The following is a 17637-nucleotide window of genomic DNA, read 5'->3' as shown; positions in this document are numbered from 1 at the left end:
AATAATTCAATACATGTATTTATATAAATCGATACATAGTTTCCAAAAGGATGAGAGAAAGGGACTCAGAAGGAGAAAGAAAACCTCAACGGTTGGAGACACAACTTGAAGAGGAAGAGGATTGAAGGAGAGGTTTGACGAGGAAGAAAGAGGATACAGATAGTCTTTTTTTCGTGGATAGTCTCTCTTAGCACATGCATTTTTTTCTTTTTTGTAAATTAGAGGACTTATGGACTCCATTAGTAGAAATTTTCTTATTCCTGTTTAACTTTTGGGTTTTTCTTTAAGATAGGTGAAAAATATACTTTTTTGTTTCTGACCTCAAAATGATGGAATTTGGGCTCAATTGCTAGGGAGCTATCCCCTAAAGAGTGTGGTATCACGTCGTAAATCTTGAAAGACTATCTGATTTAAAAAATATATATATCTCAATTGGATGTTGTATGACCAAGTTATGACATCCAAAAATTTGGCCTATAATTTGGCTTTCCGATGTGAAGGATTTTGCTTCTAAACTCTATCCAGTTCTACTCGTAGTGGCTAAAGTAGTTCGCATTCATTTGGAGATCCTTCTAGATCATTGTTGGGCCATTTTTCAATTTGTGCATGTCATCCTTAAGAACGCCATGCTTGTCTTCTTTGTGTCGTTCCACTTTTCTCGGGTGGCTGATGTTCTTGATAATAACACTGCTGTTCATGTTGATAATAACATCGTTGCTAATGTTCTTTTAAGTTCTAGTTCTTTCCCAACTGTTTCTGAAGTCGCATCATCCGTGACTGGGTTTTGGATTCTTCTGTCAAACAAAATTATAAGTGTTTGACTCCCCAGGTTCTTTAATGATATATTATATTATCTAAGGCTAGCTAGTTCGTCCAGAGGTCCTTGTCTCCTCTCCCCCCCAGCACCGACTGGTTCCCACTTTGTCTCAAGACTTCTCAAAAAAGAGGAAGACAGCACCCGGTTGTATACAAAATGATGGAAGAATACGTATAGGAGATGGTAAGCACTGAGTGTTATTATACCCCTTCCTTTTTCTATCTATGTTAATGTATGACAGGATAAAGAATAATTTTCAGTTTCTCCAAGTTTTTTTAGCAGTGAAGTTTCTGTTTAAGTATGCTATCTTTTTGGTCGTGGCTAGATAAAAACCCAGTTGAATAATCTTCCAAATCACAGTGATTTAATGGCTTAGTTTAATTCTATAAACATTTCCTCCAAGTTAATATCAGCTTTTTAAGTAATAATCATTGTCCATATAATGGCTTTATCTCACTCACAATGTATTATATTGGATATTCTTATTATAACACTAATTATTTGTTATGGGGCAAACTTATTTTATCATACATACAACATAGTTGTGATTAATAAATAATAGGTAATGGTGCTATATTGCTGTCGACATGGTCTAAAATTGCTGTTATAACATATGAATATCATCATGAATTAGTGATTTGAAAACTTATGGCTTCTTGGTTATGACCCTATTATAATAGGGTTAAGTACCGCTCTTGGACCCAACCTCTAATTAATTACACATCAAAGAAGGTTTTGACCCTCTCTAATTAATGACACATCAAGGAAGGTTTTGACCCTGTTTTGGTTAGACAGGGTCACAATTCTTGTTTGATGTGTAATTAGCAGTAGGGTCCAAGAGTGGTACTTAACCAATGCAATATTGATGGTCCAGCCAACTTCATCGATGTAGAATTAAAATAAAGAAAGTAAACGTGTGTTGCCTTCGCTGTAACAACCTACGGGTCCTCGCATATTCTTTCTGTTCAAGACCTAACATCCTAATCAAGCTAAGGGTTAAAATTTAATTACAAGCACCATGATAAGCCTATAGTTAGCCTCTATTAACCAGTGTTGCAGTGTCTCCTAATCCACATAGGTAATAGATCGAGTTCACTCTGATATCATTTGTCATAACATAGAATCTCACCCAAAATGACTAGCTGAAAGGTATTTTTTGGGTTCTTTAGTCCTGTATAAGTACCCAAAATCTCTTCGGCGAATAATTAATGTGGGACTAAACACACCCCGTATAGATCCTCACTTACGCTTTCACCCACCCGTCCCCACCACCGGTGCCTACCGATCCACCACCAGATGGTAGCACTCCACCATCGAGATAGAGCACCACCAATCCAGAACAGAAAATTGCAAAATATTACTTTTTTTTAAAAAAAATAAAAAATAATGAGGCTGGTAATATGTAGGTAACGGTGCTGGCAGGGCCGGCCCAACGGCCGCCTAGGCCCGGCCCGAAGACGAGGAATAGCTGGGTGCTTTTGTCGCCGGAGCATCTGCAGGAGGAATGTCAGTTTTTGTTCGATTTTGCGTGAAAGATCTGGTTTTTGTTCCTTTTCGGTCGAGTCCAGATCGAATGGGACGATGATGCCCAGTCGATGGATTTTGTGGTTTTGAATGATAGATAGGATGGGAGTAATGAAAGCGTGTTAGGGATTTCAGGTCCGGCGAGGAAGGGAGGAGGGGCGAGGGCGATGGATGCGGGAGATTTGAGAAGAGTGATGAGGAGCATGGGCGTAGATCTGTGGACGCTGATCGAGACCGCGCTCGACGTCGCCGCCGCGGACTATGGCAAGGAGCTCCGGGCGCGGCGAGACGGGATCGTGGAGCGGCTCTACGCGGCGGGGCCAGGGGCGGCGGATGGGTGCCGGAACTGCGCTCCCGGCGCCGCGGCGGAGCGGGCGGCGGCCGTCGGCCTGTCGACAGGGGGAATGGAGGGGAAGGGGAGTAGTAGCCCCGCGGCCGGGAAGGGGGCGGCGACGGCGTCGCCTCTGTCGATGAACGGAGATGAGAAAGGAGAAGAGCGAGAAGAAGAAGACGATGACCATCCGATCGACGACAAGACCAAAATCTTGGCCATTAAAGAGTTCCTGGAAGACCCCGATCAGGTCCATTGCCTTCCTTTCTTCTCTGCATTTTTTTTCTTTTTATTTCCTTTAATAATAAAAAAGGTTATTTTTTGGAATGAATTTTTGTGTTGGTTCGCACAGAAGGAGGATTCTTTGGTAAGCCTGCTGCAAAATCTTGCAGACATGGAGATTACATTCAAGAATCTCAAGGTAAAGTCAATTCTAATTTTTCTTTTTAAAAATTCTTGTTTTATGTCTCATACTTTTATTAAAATTTAGTTTTTATTTCTTCTTCTCTGGATTCAGGAAACAAATATAGGAAGGCATGTGAACGGCTTTCGCAAGCATCCGTCGCCAGAAGTACGGCAATTGGTTTCAGGTTTGAAGTCGATTCTGTCATTCTCTCCCAAGAAGTCCAAATTCTCGTACATCTTTTCGAAGTTTAGAATGGTTGTCATCTGAGAGTATCTGTAACATCTCAAAGAAATAATTGACCAATGCCCTCACCTTCCTATCGAGTTGAAGGCCACCCAGCTGGCTAAACCTTTTCTGCATCATGATGACTTCAAGTCTCTCCACTATGAAGTCTATCATCAGGTGGACAAAGGAGTCATAGTTGCTGGATGTAGCCACACCATATTGGGCGCTTCCAAGTTCCAAGAAGCAATCTTTGCCTGCAATTTTTGAGTTTCTTTCAGAGGTTGGACTTTTTTTAATCAAAGATTTAGGTTTCTGGGTTTTGTTGCACTTATTAAATTTTTTTTATCATTTAAAAAAAAAAAAATTTAGCGAGTCCGCCTTGGCCCCAAATGCATTGGCCGCCTCTGCGTGCTGGCGGCTTGTTAACAACAAAATACTCCGAATACAGCTCAGATATCTTCTAATTTTGTATAAAGATAATGTAGAGGAGTCCAAGACCAATCTTATTTTATTAGATCAGAGATTGTGATTGTATCTTTCGTGCAACGGAAGGATTCACCTTTCCTCCTGCGAATCCACCATTGGATCACCCACTGGTCACTTTGAGATCTGTGCCGGTAGTGAGTGATGGAGCCCGGAGCGCTTTGATGTCCGTGCGGTGGGTGATCCAACGGTTGATTCGTTCGAAAGACACAACCCGGATCCACGTCGGCCGTTTGCCGCTATTTTTTTTGGCCCAACATTTGGATAACAAGAAACAACGACGACCGAGAGAGAGAGAGAGCGAAAGCGCCGTGAACCACATTATAAACACACGTATGCCCAGAGAGGGGGGGCGCGCGCGAGGGAGGGAGAGAGAGAGAGATGGGAGGAGAAGATGAGAGTCCTCTGTTTGAGACGAAGGGAGAAAAGGGAAGGATTTGGTATAAACTTTATGCTTTCTCTGTGTTCGTTGGGTTGTGTTTAATCTGGGTGTACAGAGCTAGCCACATCCCAAAGCTTGGAGAAGAAGGGAGGTGGATTTGGTTGGGGCTCTTTGGAGCTGAGCTCTGGTTCGGTTTCTACTGGGTTCTCAACCAATCCGTGCGCTGGAATCCAGTATATCGTCGCACCTTCAAAGAAAGGCTCTCCAAGAGGTAAGAGAAACGCTCTCTCTCTCTCTCTCTCTCTCTCTCTCTCTCTCTCTCGCTCTTACACACACAGACAAAGCTAGTAGAGACAACTGCACACGATTAGGTTCGAGCACATGGGTGGACGGTGGTGAAGGTTGGAAGATAAAAATATTGGCATGAAAACAACTTCACCGATTTCCACGCCTCGTTTTGTCTTTTTGTCAAAGGGTGCAGTAAACTATGACCGCCGTTTCCAACCTCCGCAAAGAGAAAAATGAGAGAGAGAGAGAGAGAGATTGATTCAAAGTAAAAACGACAAGAATTAAAAATAAACATTCAGCAAAGAAAAGATCGATGAAGCAGGCCCACCAGTCCAGCAAACTTCAATCATTGTATTTGAGAGTCAACTCTCAAACAGTCATTAACATTGAACCTGATATTTTCAAAGGTATCAGAATGGCCATTCTAACCTTATAAAATCCGTTTTTGCTTTTATCTGAAATTATTTTTCTGTATATATATATTTTTAAGAATAATGGTGGTTTTTTTAGCCAGACACCTCCTATTTAGCCGTGGACAACAAAGATTTAGGGTTGTTTACTATTTTTTTTGATTTTTGATTTTTTTTATTTATCTCTATATCACTGAAATAATATATGAAGATTGATATTGAAGATAACATTTGCATAAAACTTTTGCTATCTTTTTTTTTTTAAATCAATTGATTTATACTGCCAAAACTTTAAAAGTTGTGCAAAAAATTGTAAAAAATAAACGGGGTTTTACGGTACATATTGTTCACTCTAGTTCATTTTTTTTCTTGGATTTTGAAAACAAAAATAGAAGACGGAAGTAATACCAAAAGGGACCCTAGAGAATTAGTGATTTTAAAAACATGACCTATATATGTTCTCTTCTTTTAGATTACGGAAAACACAATTCTCAGGAGCTGGCAAATATCTTTTTCTTAAATTCACTATTGTAAGGATTCTTTGTTGGTCCAATACAATACTAGGTAAAAGATTTTGATTTTTTCTGGTGTTGGAGTTTTCCGAAGATTACCTACTAATCAAGATTTGATTCCACTAAAGTTAGAATCTTATAAGTGTTAGTCGCTGTAAAGATTCCACCTGATTTTATTTTGAGGGATTTTTTTTTTTAGGAGGGGGATTCCATCTAATTTTCAGCACCTAGAAACACCATATAGAGAAGAATTAGATGACTGAACCTCTTCAAGATGTTGCATAACCTATCTATTTCCTCCCTTTAGATGAATTTGGAACTGTTTGAAATCCTAAATTGGTAACTGTGCGCAAGGGACTAGTTCAGACATAAAAGCTTCTTTCTTAACTGCCATCCCAAATGGTACTGGAATTTCTTAATACACTAGCAGTTTTGAAAATTGGAAGTTGTTCCAATTAAGGTCCGCCGTACCGGTACCGGTTGGCGTACCGGTGGTGGCCCGGACCGGTACGAAACCGGTCCCGTATCGGTCCGAACTGGTGGCGTACCGGTCCCAACCGGTTCCGTACCGGTTCCGTACCGGTTCTTCAACAATAAACTACCGTCTTGTATGGTGCATCCCAACTTTTTGGACTTAAAGTTATAATATTAAGTCTCTCTCTCTCAAAAATCCTTGTAGCAGTTTCTAGCTACCAAAAATCTTCAAGTCTTCGGGTGGTGCATCTTCAAGATCCACAAAATTCTAGTGCAAGTGGATCGCTCTATGGAGCACAAAGCTCAAAGTCTGCTGCTATTAATATATGTGATTTTAGTTTAGCATGTCTACACATGTCTATGAAAAATTAAAAGAAACCATCTAGCTTTTGGCACCCTAAATTTCAAGAGACATGCATCTTTCTTAATTTGCACCCGAGCCTGCCATTCTCTCTTGACAGTCTTTCACCATCAACATTTCTTGCCCACAATATATCAAAGGTCCAAAGTCCCGTGCTCCGTAGGTTAATTGTAGATATGGGAGGCAGTCGGGTCGGGTTGGACAAGATATGGGTCAAATTGGATGCATAATTTTTGTCAATTCGAATCATTAAATAGGTCAAAAATTCAGATCCAAAACTCGGCCATTTATTAAACAGATAATTTAACCCGATCTATAACAAGTTGAAATAAATTAAACGGATTAACCAGTTAACTATTCCCACACTTGTTCATACACCAAATTCTCCGGCCCATGACCTGTCACCTTTTTTGCAACCCTGCAGTAACCCAACAAGCTCATCTCCGGTCATTTATCTTGCGATTACGGCGGGCATCGAAGTAATAAGGGTTCTTGCTTCCAAGTTCTCATCATCCATATATAGTTTGAGTTATATGGCTCTCCCACATGTAGTGATTTGTTCATTCTTAGATGCAAATTAATCGAGCCCATTTTGTGAGCTTCCAATCTGCACCTGTAACTCTAGATGATTGAATTCCCATCTAAACTGCAAACTCCACTCAGATACGAGGAGCTAGGCCTTTATTCCAAACATTCGTTTTGTTCTTAAAAGGGCCAAAATGAACATCCTTAATGAGTTCATGCAAACATATTTAACAGTACGTATATTGTTTGATCGAAAAAAGACAATGTGAACTTTCATGGAATAGATACCAAGCCAAGTTGCCCAATGTCGATGTTTTCGTGTGCACGGCAGACCCAATGATAGAACCACCAGCTATGGTGATCAGCACTGTTCTTTCAGTCATGGCATACGAGTACCCGCCGGAGAAGCTTAGTGTCTACCTCTCTGATGATGCTGGGTCTGAGCTCACATTCTATGCTCTCCTAGAGGCGTCTCGCTTTGCAAAGTCTTGGATACCCTTTTGCAAGAAGTTCAAGGTGGAGCCTAGATCTCCAGATGCTTATTTTAAAGGAGAATGTATGTGCCCAAAAGATGGCCTACAAGCTGTTGAATGGGGAAAAATAAAGGTAACATGTCATACTAGAGTCATGTTTCAATTATTTGACTGCATATTATTAAGACTGCTTGATATGTATATCCAGTAATTTCTGTCCACTTGAACTCCTATGTTGTCATAGAGCCTGTACACAGAGATGGAGAACCGAATCAATGATGCCGTAAAATTTGGGAAGGTTTCAGAAAATATTCGCAAACAGCATAGAGGATTTCTTGAGTGGAACAGGGCTACAACTTCTCGAGATCACCAAGCTATTCTCCATGTAAGTTGGTTTGCTTGTGCTTATTGGTGGAGGATATGACCATAATTCACCCATAAATGTAGAGCTTATGTCTTATATATAATGTAGAAAAGCCATCTTGTGCTAAGGTTTTTGAGTGAGCCAACTTGTACTAAGTTAAAATGTATACCTACATTCTTCAATGAATGCATTGTGATTTCTGATCTATATTTGTTTAGATTTTAATTGATGGGAGAGATACGAATGCTATTGATGATGAAGGCTTTACACTGCCCACATTGGTTTACATGGCTCGTGAGAAGAGACCCTATCGCCACCATAATTTCAAAGCTGGAGCTATGAATTCTCTGGTAAAAACTCCATTTGGATGCATACCTATATTTATTTTAATGCTCCTATAAAATCTATACTATATTATCAAATGAGAGGGAAATATATCATTTTGGATTCAGTCTATCAAATTTGTTCTCTTTTCACAAATGTCTATAAACAATACAAATATGATGTAAGATATGTAATGCATGCATACTAATATTTATTTTTTTAGTCTCTATTTCTCATCTATAAATTTTTTCCTAAATATTTCAAATCAATTGGACTTGCTCTAGTATTTAATAGTCATAATAATAATAATAATAAACTATCTATCTCTTATGCATATCCCCAGCGAATTGGATTCTTTTCAAAATTTAAAAACAAACAAAAGTATTGATATTCATATCTAACCAACATGTTTTTTCTCTCTATTATTCCTCCATTTTTATTTTCTTTTAATGTTCATTGCATTTGTTCATTTGCTAGTAAATACTCAAATCACCCTCCATTCTCACCAATTTTTTGCATTCTTCAGGTAAGGGTTTCATCAGAGATTAGTAGTGGAGCAGTCATGCTCAATGTTGACTGCGATATGTATTCGAGCAATTCAGAAACTGTAAAAGATGCATTATGTTTCCTTATGGATGAAGAGAAGGGCCATGAGATCGCATATGTGCAACTTCCACAGCTCTTCAATAACATAACCAAGAATGACATTTATGGCAGTTCACCAATGTGGGCTTGGAAGGTGGGTGGCATCAACAATATAAGCTCCACGCCAAAATCTTATAAAATTTCATCTACAAATTATCAGTAAATTTAGCAACACAAATCTCTGACAAGCAACATTACTGACTTCAACTATATATATGGTGTAAAATCGGTCCACCGCTCGCGCGCGCGAGAGAGAGAGGAGGCATGATAGTTGTGATGCTGTAATTTGGCATTCTTGATACAAGATTGTTTAAATTTCTAAATCATAATAGAGATTTCAAACTCTTACCTCACACTTTTTTCGGGATATGAAGCAGGACTTTCATGGTTTGGATGGATATGGCGGGCCTCTGTACGTGGGATCTGGTTGTTTCCACAGAAGAGAGAGTCTCTGTGGGAAACACTTCAATGAAACTTGCAAAGCAGCACTTCGAGCGAATGAGAGGAACATGGAAGCTAGTGCATCCACTTTGGAGGAGAGAGCAAAAAGTCTTATTACCTGCACCTATGAGGATAACACTGAATGGGGAAAAGAGGTCTCTCTGCCATTCCATCTTAGATTAATATATGTCGACATGTCTATTAGAACTTATTTCTTTCTTTATGCATATCCATCTCTCATTTCTTACGACCTCAGTGAACTTGGATTTGTAGATGGGTTTGAAGTATGGATGCCCGGTGGAGGATGTGATCACTGGCTTGGCAATCAAATGCAGGGGATGGAAATCCATCTACTTCAATCCTTCGAGAGCGGGTTTCTTAGGTGTTGCCCCTGTGACATTGGCGCAGACGCTAGTGCAGCACAAGAGATGGTCTGAGGGGGATTTCCAGATATTCTTATCCAAGTATTGCCCCTTCCTCTATGGGAAGGGGAAACTAAAGCTGGGCCTTCAAATGGGATACAGTATATATTGCCTATGGGCTCCTTGCTCCTTTCCAACACTGTACTACGTTATCATCCCCCCGTTCACCCTTCTGCATGGCATTTCCTTGTTTCCAAAAGTAAGAATCGTCTTCCTCTCTATCTCTATCTCCCTCTCTCTCATGCAGATTGTGTTACATTTCTAATGAACAGGCATCTGGCATATGGTTCGTGCCATTCTCATATGTGATCGCTGCTACAACTATGTTTAGTTTATGGGAGGCATTTTTGTTTGGATGTACCATGAAAAGGTGGTGGAACGAGCAGCGGATGTATTTGTTCAAGAGATTGGCTTCTTACCCCTTCGCGTTCGTTGACACAATCCTTCGGCATCTGGGTCTTAACAAGTCTACATTCATCATCACTGCGAAGGTGGCTGACGAAGAGGTCTCAAAGAGATACGAGCAAGAGATGATGGAGTTCGGCTCGCCTTCTCCCATGTTCACAATCCTAGCGACGCTTGCGATGCTCAACCTCGTCTGCCTCATCGGTGGAGCCAAGAGGTTGGTGTTGGGTGAAGGAATTGGTCTACTTGGCTCCATGCTGCTGCAGTTTGTTCTCTGTGCGTCCGTCGTTCTCATCAACATGCCCGTCTACCAAGCAATGTTCTTCCGTAATGATGGGGGACGCATGCCAACCTCCGTCACATTGACTTCGGTTGCTCTGGCCATGTTATTAGCTTACATGGTTCCTGAGCAGTATTTCAGGTTTCCAAGAATTTCTCAATGACAGAAAAGAAAGGAACAGGAGGTTCTTTTTGATTCATGAAGTCATGGCGCATAAGATGGAAATCTGCTGCAGCAGAGGCAAGTTGTTGTATTATGAGATCTCCATGCTCTTCTAGCTAGCCTAAATATTGAAGCATCATCATCAAGGGCTTAACATGTTGAATTGCTTCATGCAAAGGCAACTTAATAGTTGAAAACATCTCTTTGTTATATCAAACTAATGATATGTGATTCATCATCTACCTATATAATTACTGATTCTCATCAAAGCATGCATTCCATCTCATCAATGGAGGAAGTCATCATGTGGTGAGCAAGCTACTTATATGCGCTTTGTCGAACTTTCATGCTCTGCATCGGTTTCGCACGAACAAGTTTATATTAGAAAGAAATAAAATTGCACCATATGGATAGCTTAGGAGGCACATTATACTGAGTTCGACATTTACATAGTAAAATTCCTGCACTATCTCCAGCGCCACCTTCAACACATTACCTGAATGCCAAGCATATATTATGCAGTGAATAATAGATCCGTCAATAGAGAATCAGAAATGCAAATATCATTTATAAAAACTGAAATTTTATAGAAAACTTAGGAAACATAAAAATGAAAGATCCCGGATCAAGTTGCCTTTGGCGCAGAGAGGTAAAGAAATTTTCACGTACAGGCTACTGGAGAAAACAAACTTAAGCTATGAGGCAGTGAGGATGCAGTCTACATGATTTTTAAAAACCTATTCCCACATTCATAAATCTTAAAGCTCATCATTAAGTAATTAATTTTTCCAAGCACTTAAACCGGCAGAAAAAGGGTCGGAAAACTTGTGATCTGATAGTAAATTAGCTAACTAATTTATCTCTAAAGCTTAGACTGATATGGAATAGATCGGTAACACTTACACAAGTCAATTGTATTAGCAGGTGAATTAATCGAAACGTATGTAAGACCAAATTGTTGCCCAATTGCATGCGGTTCAGCATGAAATGAACCGATCTGCAACATTGCTAAGATCAACAATTCCACAGGTTGCTTAGCCCATTACATTACCTTACCTTCTTTCCCCCCTACATCTTCTCACTAGTTTTATTTGTTGCATCTTGTTACATGTGAACCGTGCTGCCAGAAGACGTACTGGACTTGAACTCATTAAAAAAAAAAAAAAAAAAACTTTACATGAATACTCTTTCAAAAATTCAAATTTACATAGACACCTTCTTAATATTTATATTTACTCCTGTACCTCATAAAACACTGTTTTTGCACGGATGCCTCTAACATAACGGTTCTTCGAACACGTAAATAAAAACCATAATTATTTTAATTAAAAATCAAATAAAATTTTAAAATTATTTTTTTTTGTTAGTCATCGTGACTGTCTTATAAATGTTTCTTTGTACATATCTACGTATTAAGAATATTTTAATTATTTTAATTTAAAACCGTTAATTTTTTAACGGTGTTCGATAGTGTAGGTATGCAAAAAAAAAAAATTAAAAAAAATAGAATAGCAAAATAAGTATTTTATGAGGGTGTACATGTAAATATTAATTTTATAAGAATATTTTATGTAAAATTGAATATTTAGAGGCAAAAAATTTTATTAAAAAGAATATTCTTTAATCATCCATTTAATACCCCCTTTTAATTAATTAGTCAACCGGATCACCGAACTTAAACGGTACCTGACGGCGGGCCCCGCGTGTCGGCGAACTCTTTCGGAATTGGGGTGGAAGGATGTATCCACTAATTTAATTAAAGCTTTTGATCCATTAAACTAGATTTTTTTATTGAAAACTTAAAAGCGAATTTAATATTTATTTCTTTAATTATTATGTCCCCAAAGCTTCTCCCCTTCTCCCCACCCTTGCTTTGAAAAATAAAAGGAGTGGAAAAAGAAAAGAAAAGAGCCGTTTGGGGAAGAAATAACTCGGCTTTTCCTCCCTCCCATTTAGAAGAGCAGATCGAAAGGTATTCACCATTTTCTTTCGAGCATTCTTTGCGCTTGTTTCTGATTTATTTTTTTCTTTATATCAGAAGAATGGACCCTAATTTTCGCTAATGCTGGATCTAGGAGTCGGGTTTTTTCTTTTTTTATCTGTGGGGATCAAGAATTGGTATTTTGTTTTATGTGTTCCGGTTGTTGGTCGTGGATCGGGAAATTTCAGAGCGTGTAGATCCGATGAATTTATAAATTAGTGAATTCTTTTAGCTGTTCTAGGATTCTTTTAGGGTTTATGAGAAATGAAAGCGCTCTGATGGCGTACAGAAGAGGTAACTATGGCTCCGTTCGATGGAAGTTCTTGATTTAGTAAATTCGTATTTTTGGATTTTTTTAAGCTTAGATTTTCTTTTTTTTTTTTTGAAAAAAATCTGCTGAATCTTGAAATTTGGTATGACGTGGTACAGAAAAATGAGTTCCGTAGACCTATGATCATTACAATTCCAGGATTGAAAATGGTTTTTTTCTGGAATGAATTAACTCAAGCAAGTTTCTTGTTTGTTCAAGTCCTTATTGCCGAGATCTTTAGTATCAAATTTCTATTTCCCCCCCATTTTTTTTTGTTTCTTGCTGGTGCAGTCTTTTCTTGATTTGTCGGAACTTCTAAAAAATCTTCTTTTTTGACAAAATGAGTTAGACATTGAATTAATAAATGCAAAGCGTTGATTTTAAGTTTATATTGATTTGAACAATTTTTTAGCTAAACAACAGCTTGCAAGCAGGTCCCCGGCACCGATTTCTAGCTTGTCTTTCTTTTTTGTGATGTATTTCATGGGGGCTTCACTTGATAACTGCTGCTATATCTTTGGCTCCAGCAAAATGTGTTTGTTGTCTCTTCTGATTTGAATGCGGTCATGTGCAGATGGAAACATGCTCTTTCAGCTCTCTACTTTTTGTATTCTTGAGCCTTCTGTTGAGTGTGTGGTCAGCTGCTGGAATTAGGTTTGTGATAGACAGGGAAGAATGTTTCTCTCATTCAGTTCCCTACGAAGGAGATACAGTTCTTGTGTCGTTCGTTGTGATCAAAGCTGAAAGGTCGTGGCATTATGGTGATGAGGGTGTTGATTTTGTGGTATGTCTTTGGCATTCCTGGAGAATTGGAATTGATACTCTAATTGATTTTAAATTTTAAGTCTATCGAACATTCTTCCTTGTCAACATCATTTGGGCATTATATTTGACTGACTCAAAAAAAGTCCAATCTAACATAAGATTCATGATCAATCTGGCTTTTTCTTTGATAAATACCCACTCGATTTGTGTGGAGCATCACCCAGTTGTTTAATGGTCTTTTTTTTTGAAAAAATTTCTGAAAAAAAATACATGACTTGTTTTATGTATCTATGCTTTTAAGAATGACTTTTCCAGCTAATAGATTATTCTTCAGGCTTCCTCTCTCAAATGAAAACTGAGAATCATTTAAATGTTCTTTGTTGAATTTTGGGGGAAATTATATTGTTAGCAGGATCCCTAACGAGAGTAGCGTTGCTCTAAAAAGTGTTGCTTCTCCTTTCTGGCGAGGCCTGTTAGAGTTACAATATGTGTTTTCTGACCGCATAGGGTTATTGGCAAAAATGAATCAACAATTTTTGGCTGGATTTGGGCAAACAAGCTTTGAGCATCCAGTTTCTGAAGCTCTTCGGATTAGCAGATATTGAGAACAGTTTGGTGACTGATGAGGAGTTTCTACAGATGGTTTTAAGTATAGAACAAGATTCAGATATATAATTGCTGAGGAGGAAGAGTAAGAGATGGAATCTTCAGAGGAGCTTCTGCATTTTTGCCTGTCAGAGGAGGAAGATAAAATTTTGTGGAAGTGGGGAAGAAATGGAGAGTTCTTGTTAAGCTATTTGTCTAATTATTTTGCACAAAGGAGATAGTCTAGTACTCTATGCTTCTGCTTTGTGGAAATGCAAAGTACTGGAGAAGCTCAAGGTTTCCACTTGGCTGGTTTTAAACAATTGTCTTTATGGTAGGCAATCAGAAAATAGAACATTGGTCGACTCTACAAGGATGTTCACTGTGCGGCAGGCACGATGAGACGGTGAACCACCTGTTCCTGAAGTGTGGTTATGTTCAAGCTATTTGGAACCTTTTGGACAAGTTTGCTTAAGGAAATTCCCTCAAAACCAACAGGTCACCATGGGTTGCACATATTGATAAAACCCAACTATAGGCCCATAGGATAGTGTTGACTGTGGGGTTGACGAAGAGCTATGGTTTGAGTGATGAGGAAGGGTGCATAGTTAACATTAAGGAGAAGAAGAAAACATACTGAAAATAAAAGTGTAGCAAACAGCATGTTCACGAGTGATCATGTTTTTTCTCATTTTTCTTTTCTCTCACGCTTTTGGCACCCACTTTAGATCTCATTTTTTTGGCTTTATTTTGTGTTCATTTCTTAAGATATATAACAGATAAGTGAAGCTTGGTCCATCTAAAATAAATAATGTAGATATACCTTCATATTACCTAACCACCAAAGCAAAGAGCATTCATCTTCATATCTGTGCCCCACAAGCAGTTGTCAAGGAGGTTTTTGATATCCCACTTCACCATAAGTTTACTCTGGCCATTTTCAAAGAAGAGTAACATCACATACACATTCTTGCAACTCCAACAATGGACCCATCAAATCAAATATGGAAGATATGGTTGGTATAAATCTATCCACTTGATCTTTTTTTTTTCTTTTTTCATAAAACTAAATGATGGATGGACCTAATATAGTCTAGAGTGTTAAGTGATCATTTCAGATATATCCTGTCCATGCAGTGATACTCCCCACCTATCTCCATCTTGTCTGGCCTCTGGCCTTACCCAACCTTCTCAATCAGTTTCGTCATAGAACATAGCATGGGTTGATGAATTGTTTTTTCTGCAACTTATGTCATTTAGAAGGAGCAAAGATAAATAAAAGGGAATATGATCAATATGTCTACTACATAGTTTTATAGCCTAGAACTCTGGGAAATGCATTCATTGAAGATTTACGGGGAAGCATCTAGGTGAATATCTACATCTATGCTTTGACCAGGTCAAAATTTTTTCTTGTAATGACACATTGCGGTTCCACTCCTAATGCTTCAGTAGTCAATGGGGAATGTAGTTTTATCATTAATACTAATTTATGACAATTGAAAAGAGAATATCTGGAGAACTTCTAGGCTGAAAGGATTTTCCTACAATTTTGACTTGTCGGATTTTAGTAAAATCCACTCACTTTATGAAGGTAATTTCTATTTGAGAGCTAGTTTTAGTGTCAGTCTATTACCTATTCTTGGGTTTGTTTGGGGCTTGGTGTATTTAATCAATTGCGCAAGACCAAACATTTTCCAATCAAGATGATGCTTTTAAATTTTAATTCTTAACTTAACGAACTCAGCTAACCTTATTGAATGCCTATTCCTTGTGTGATTTTTTTTTGTGGGAGCCATGAACCAGAATACACTAAAGTCATTGAATTCTTTTGGAATTGCATGGCAATGTTGTTTGTTTGCATGATTTAACACACTCTACTCATTGATTAGTACACTTTCATTTATATCCGTCTTCTGTTAATCATTGACACTATCCAAAAGGAAAGGGGCCCACATAATTATTTGATTATGTACTGCTTTTAGTAAGTCCTTAAATGAAAACATATGGCAACCGAATTCTTTTGGAATTGCATGGCAATGTTGTTTGTTTGCATGATTTAGTGCACTCCCCTCATTGATTAGTGCACTTTCCTTTATATCTGTCTTCTGTTAATCATTGACATCATCTGAAAGAAACGGGCGCATGTAATTATCTGATTATCTACTGCTTTCAGTAAGTCCTTAAATAAAAACATATGACAACCTGCAGTTCTAGCTTGCAAATAGTTGGAGAATGGCTTATTTTTTATAGTTGTGGTCCACTGTCCATTTTCTTATATTATCACTGACCTCACGAGTATCTGATGTTTTATCAGGTGAAGGGCCCTCATGGTGATCAAATCCACGATGCTCGTGACAAGACAAGTGAAAAGTTTGAATTCATAGTCCAGCAAAAAGGTCTTCACCGTTTCTGTTTCACCAACAGGTCCCCTTACCATGAAACCATTGACTTTGATATACATGTGGGCCATTTCACACATTTTGATCAGCATGCAAAAGATGGTAAGCCTGCTTATTCTCACTTTCAATGTTTATCAGTCAAAGCATATCTTTTTGTTAACATCTTCGGATTATTTGCAGAGCATTTTGCCCCTTTGTTGGAACAAATTTCTAAGTTAGAAGAAGCTCTTTACAATATACAGTTTGAGCAACACTGGCTGGAGGCACAGACTGACCGCCAAGCACTTGGTATACTCCTCCATCCTTTTTAATATTCGCATAATTTAATTTGCTGCTGACATAAACTTGTGAGGAGACAGCCTAGTCATTTTCTCTGCCTGAGTTATTTATCGAGTACTTTGTTCCTCCATCCTTCCTTTGCTGGCTTGTTATGATATTGTTAATAATAACCAAAGAAATTGTATTTTTTGACACATTTCTAAATTCTCCAACAACTGCATGGCTATATGGAAGTTCTTACTTTGGCATGCTCATCTAGAAGAGTGGTCCCAATTTAATTTTAAAAAGTATTTATCTAGATGATTTCCGTGGCTGACAGTATATTTTTGCGACAAATCTAGCTCAAATCCTTTTAACTATAATCAAGTCTTTATCTTTTCTACGGCGTTAGCACAGAAGTGTAGCTATAAATAAATATGAGACTAACCTAGTTGTAATGCAATTGCAGTGAACGAAGGGATGAGCAGGAGGGCAATGCACAAGGCACTTCTTGAATCAGCAGCACTCATTGGAGTTAGTATGCTCCAAATTTTCCTCCTCCGTCGCCTTTTTGAGCGGAAGCTTGGCATGTCAAGGGTTTAGGCCTCTCATCACTGCAGAGTATTGCTAACCTCTCAAAGAACAGATACTTGAACTTTTGAGGACCTTCACCATATTTGTACTTCCATTCTTTAAATTTTGTATTGTGTTTTTTAAAGTTGCGATAAAAACCTTTCTTGATGGAAAATTTTTAAACTATTATGGCTTTTTGTGTATTAAGTAGTTTATATATAGCAGATCACATCCAACACCAATATGGGATCCCCAATGTTTAATTTAGATCTAATTGAATTTGAGCGAAGATGTATTCTAATGTACCCAAGTTAATCTCTAAATATGAGTATGCTAGTATCCAATTGGTATTCTAATTTACTGTCGGTGAGAAAAAGTTACACCATGCTTTTAATCTAGACCAGCCTCCCATCCTTCTGGCAGTCATATTGGAAAGCCCCCAAGGATATTGCCTTCTCCAGCTAACTCTAAAACATCCATCTCTCCAGACGGCCACCACAACCCTGTCG

General features: G+C 38.4%; 2 protein-coding genes across 3 annotated transcripts; both read left to right on the top strand.

The window, feature by feature from the left end:
• The first annotated feature begins 2237 nt into the window (after positions 1-2237).
• Positions 2238-3202, top strand: LOC120110119 (probable mediator of RNA polymerase II transcription subunit 26c). The gene is made up of 3 exons (XM_039124069.1): positions 2238-2922; positions 3025-3098; positions 3190-3202. The coding sequence occupies exons 1-3, from the start codon at positions 2509-2511 to the stop codon at positions 3200-3202; spliced, it is 501 nt and encodes a 166-aa protein (XP_038979997.1). The 5' UTR covers positions 2238-2508.
• A 404-nt stretch (positions 3203-3606) lies between these two features.
• On the top strand, positions 3607-17317 carry LOC103722478 (transmembrane emp24 domain-containing protein p24beta2-like). Of its 2 annotated transcripts, XM_039127697.1 has the most exons (12): positions 3607-4439; positions 7023-7344; positions 7456-7596; positions 7794-7925; positions 8426-8638; positions 8922-9140; positions 9259-9606; positions 9680-10197; positions 13140-13329; positions 16213-16399; positions 16478-16585; positions 17025-17317. In XM_039127697.1, the coding sequence occupies exons 1-12, from the start codon at positions 4168-4170 to the stop codon at positions 17156-17158; spliced, it is 2784 nt and encodes a 927-aa protein (XP_038983625.1). In that variant the 5' UTR covers positions 3607-4167; the 3' UTR covers positions 17159-17317. The 2 variants fall into 2 exon arrangements, with proteins under 2 accessions (XP_038983625.1, XP_008811267.1); XM_008813045.4 differs by lacking the exons at positions 3607-4439; positions 7023-7344; positions 7456-7596; ... (3 more) ...; positions 9259-9606; positions 9680-10197 and adding an exon at positions 12080-12226 and having other exon boundaries at positions 13120-13329.
• The last annotated feature ends 320 nt before the right edge of the window (positions 17318-17637 follow it).

Source organism: Phoenix dactylifera, chromosome 1 (assembly GCF_009389715.1).
Source record: "Phoenix dactylifera cultivar Barhee BC4 chromosome 1, palm_55x_up_171113_PBpolish2nd_filt_p, whole genome shotgun sequence".
Lineage (NCBI taxonomy): Eukaryota > Viridiplantae > Streptophyta > Magnoliopsida > Arecales > Arecaceae > Phoenix > Phoenix dactylifera.
The sequence above is the reverse complement of the archived record's forward strand: the minus strand, read 5'-3'. Positions and strand labels throughout refer to the sequence as shown.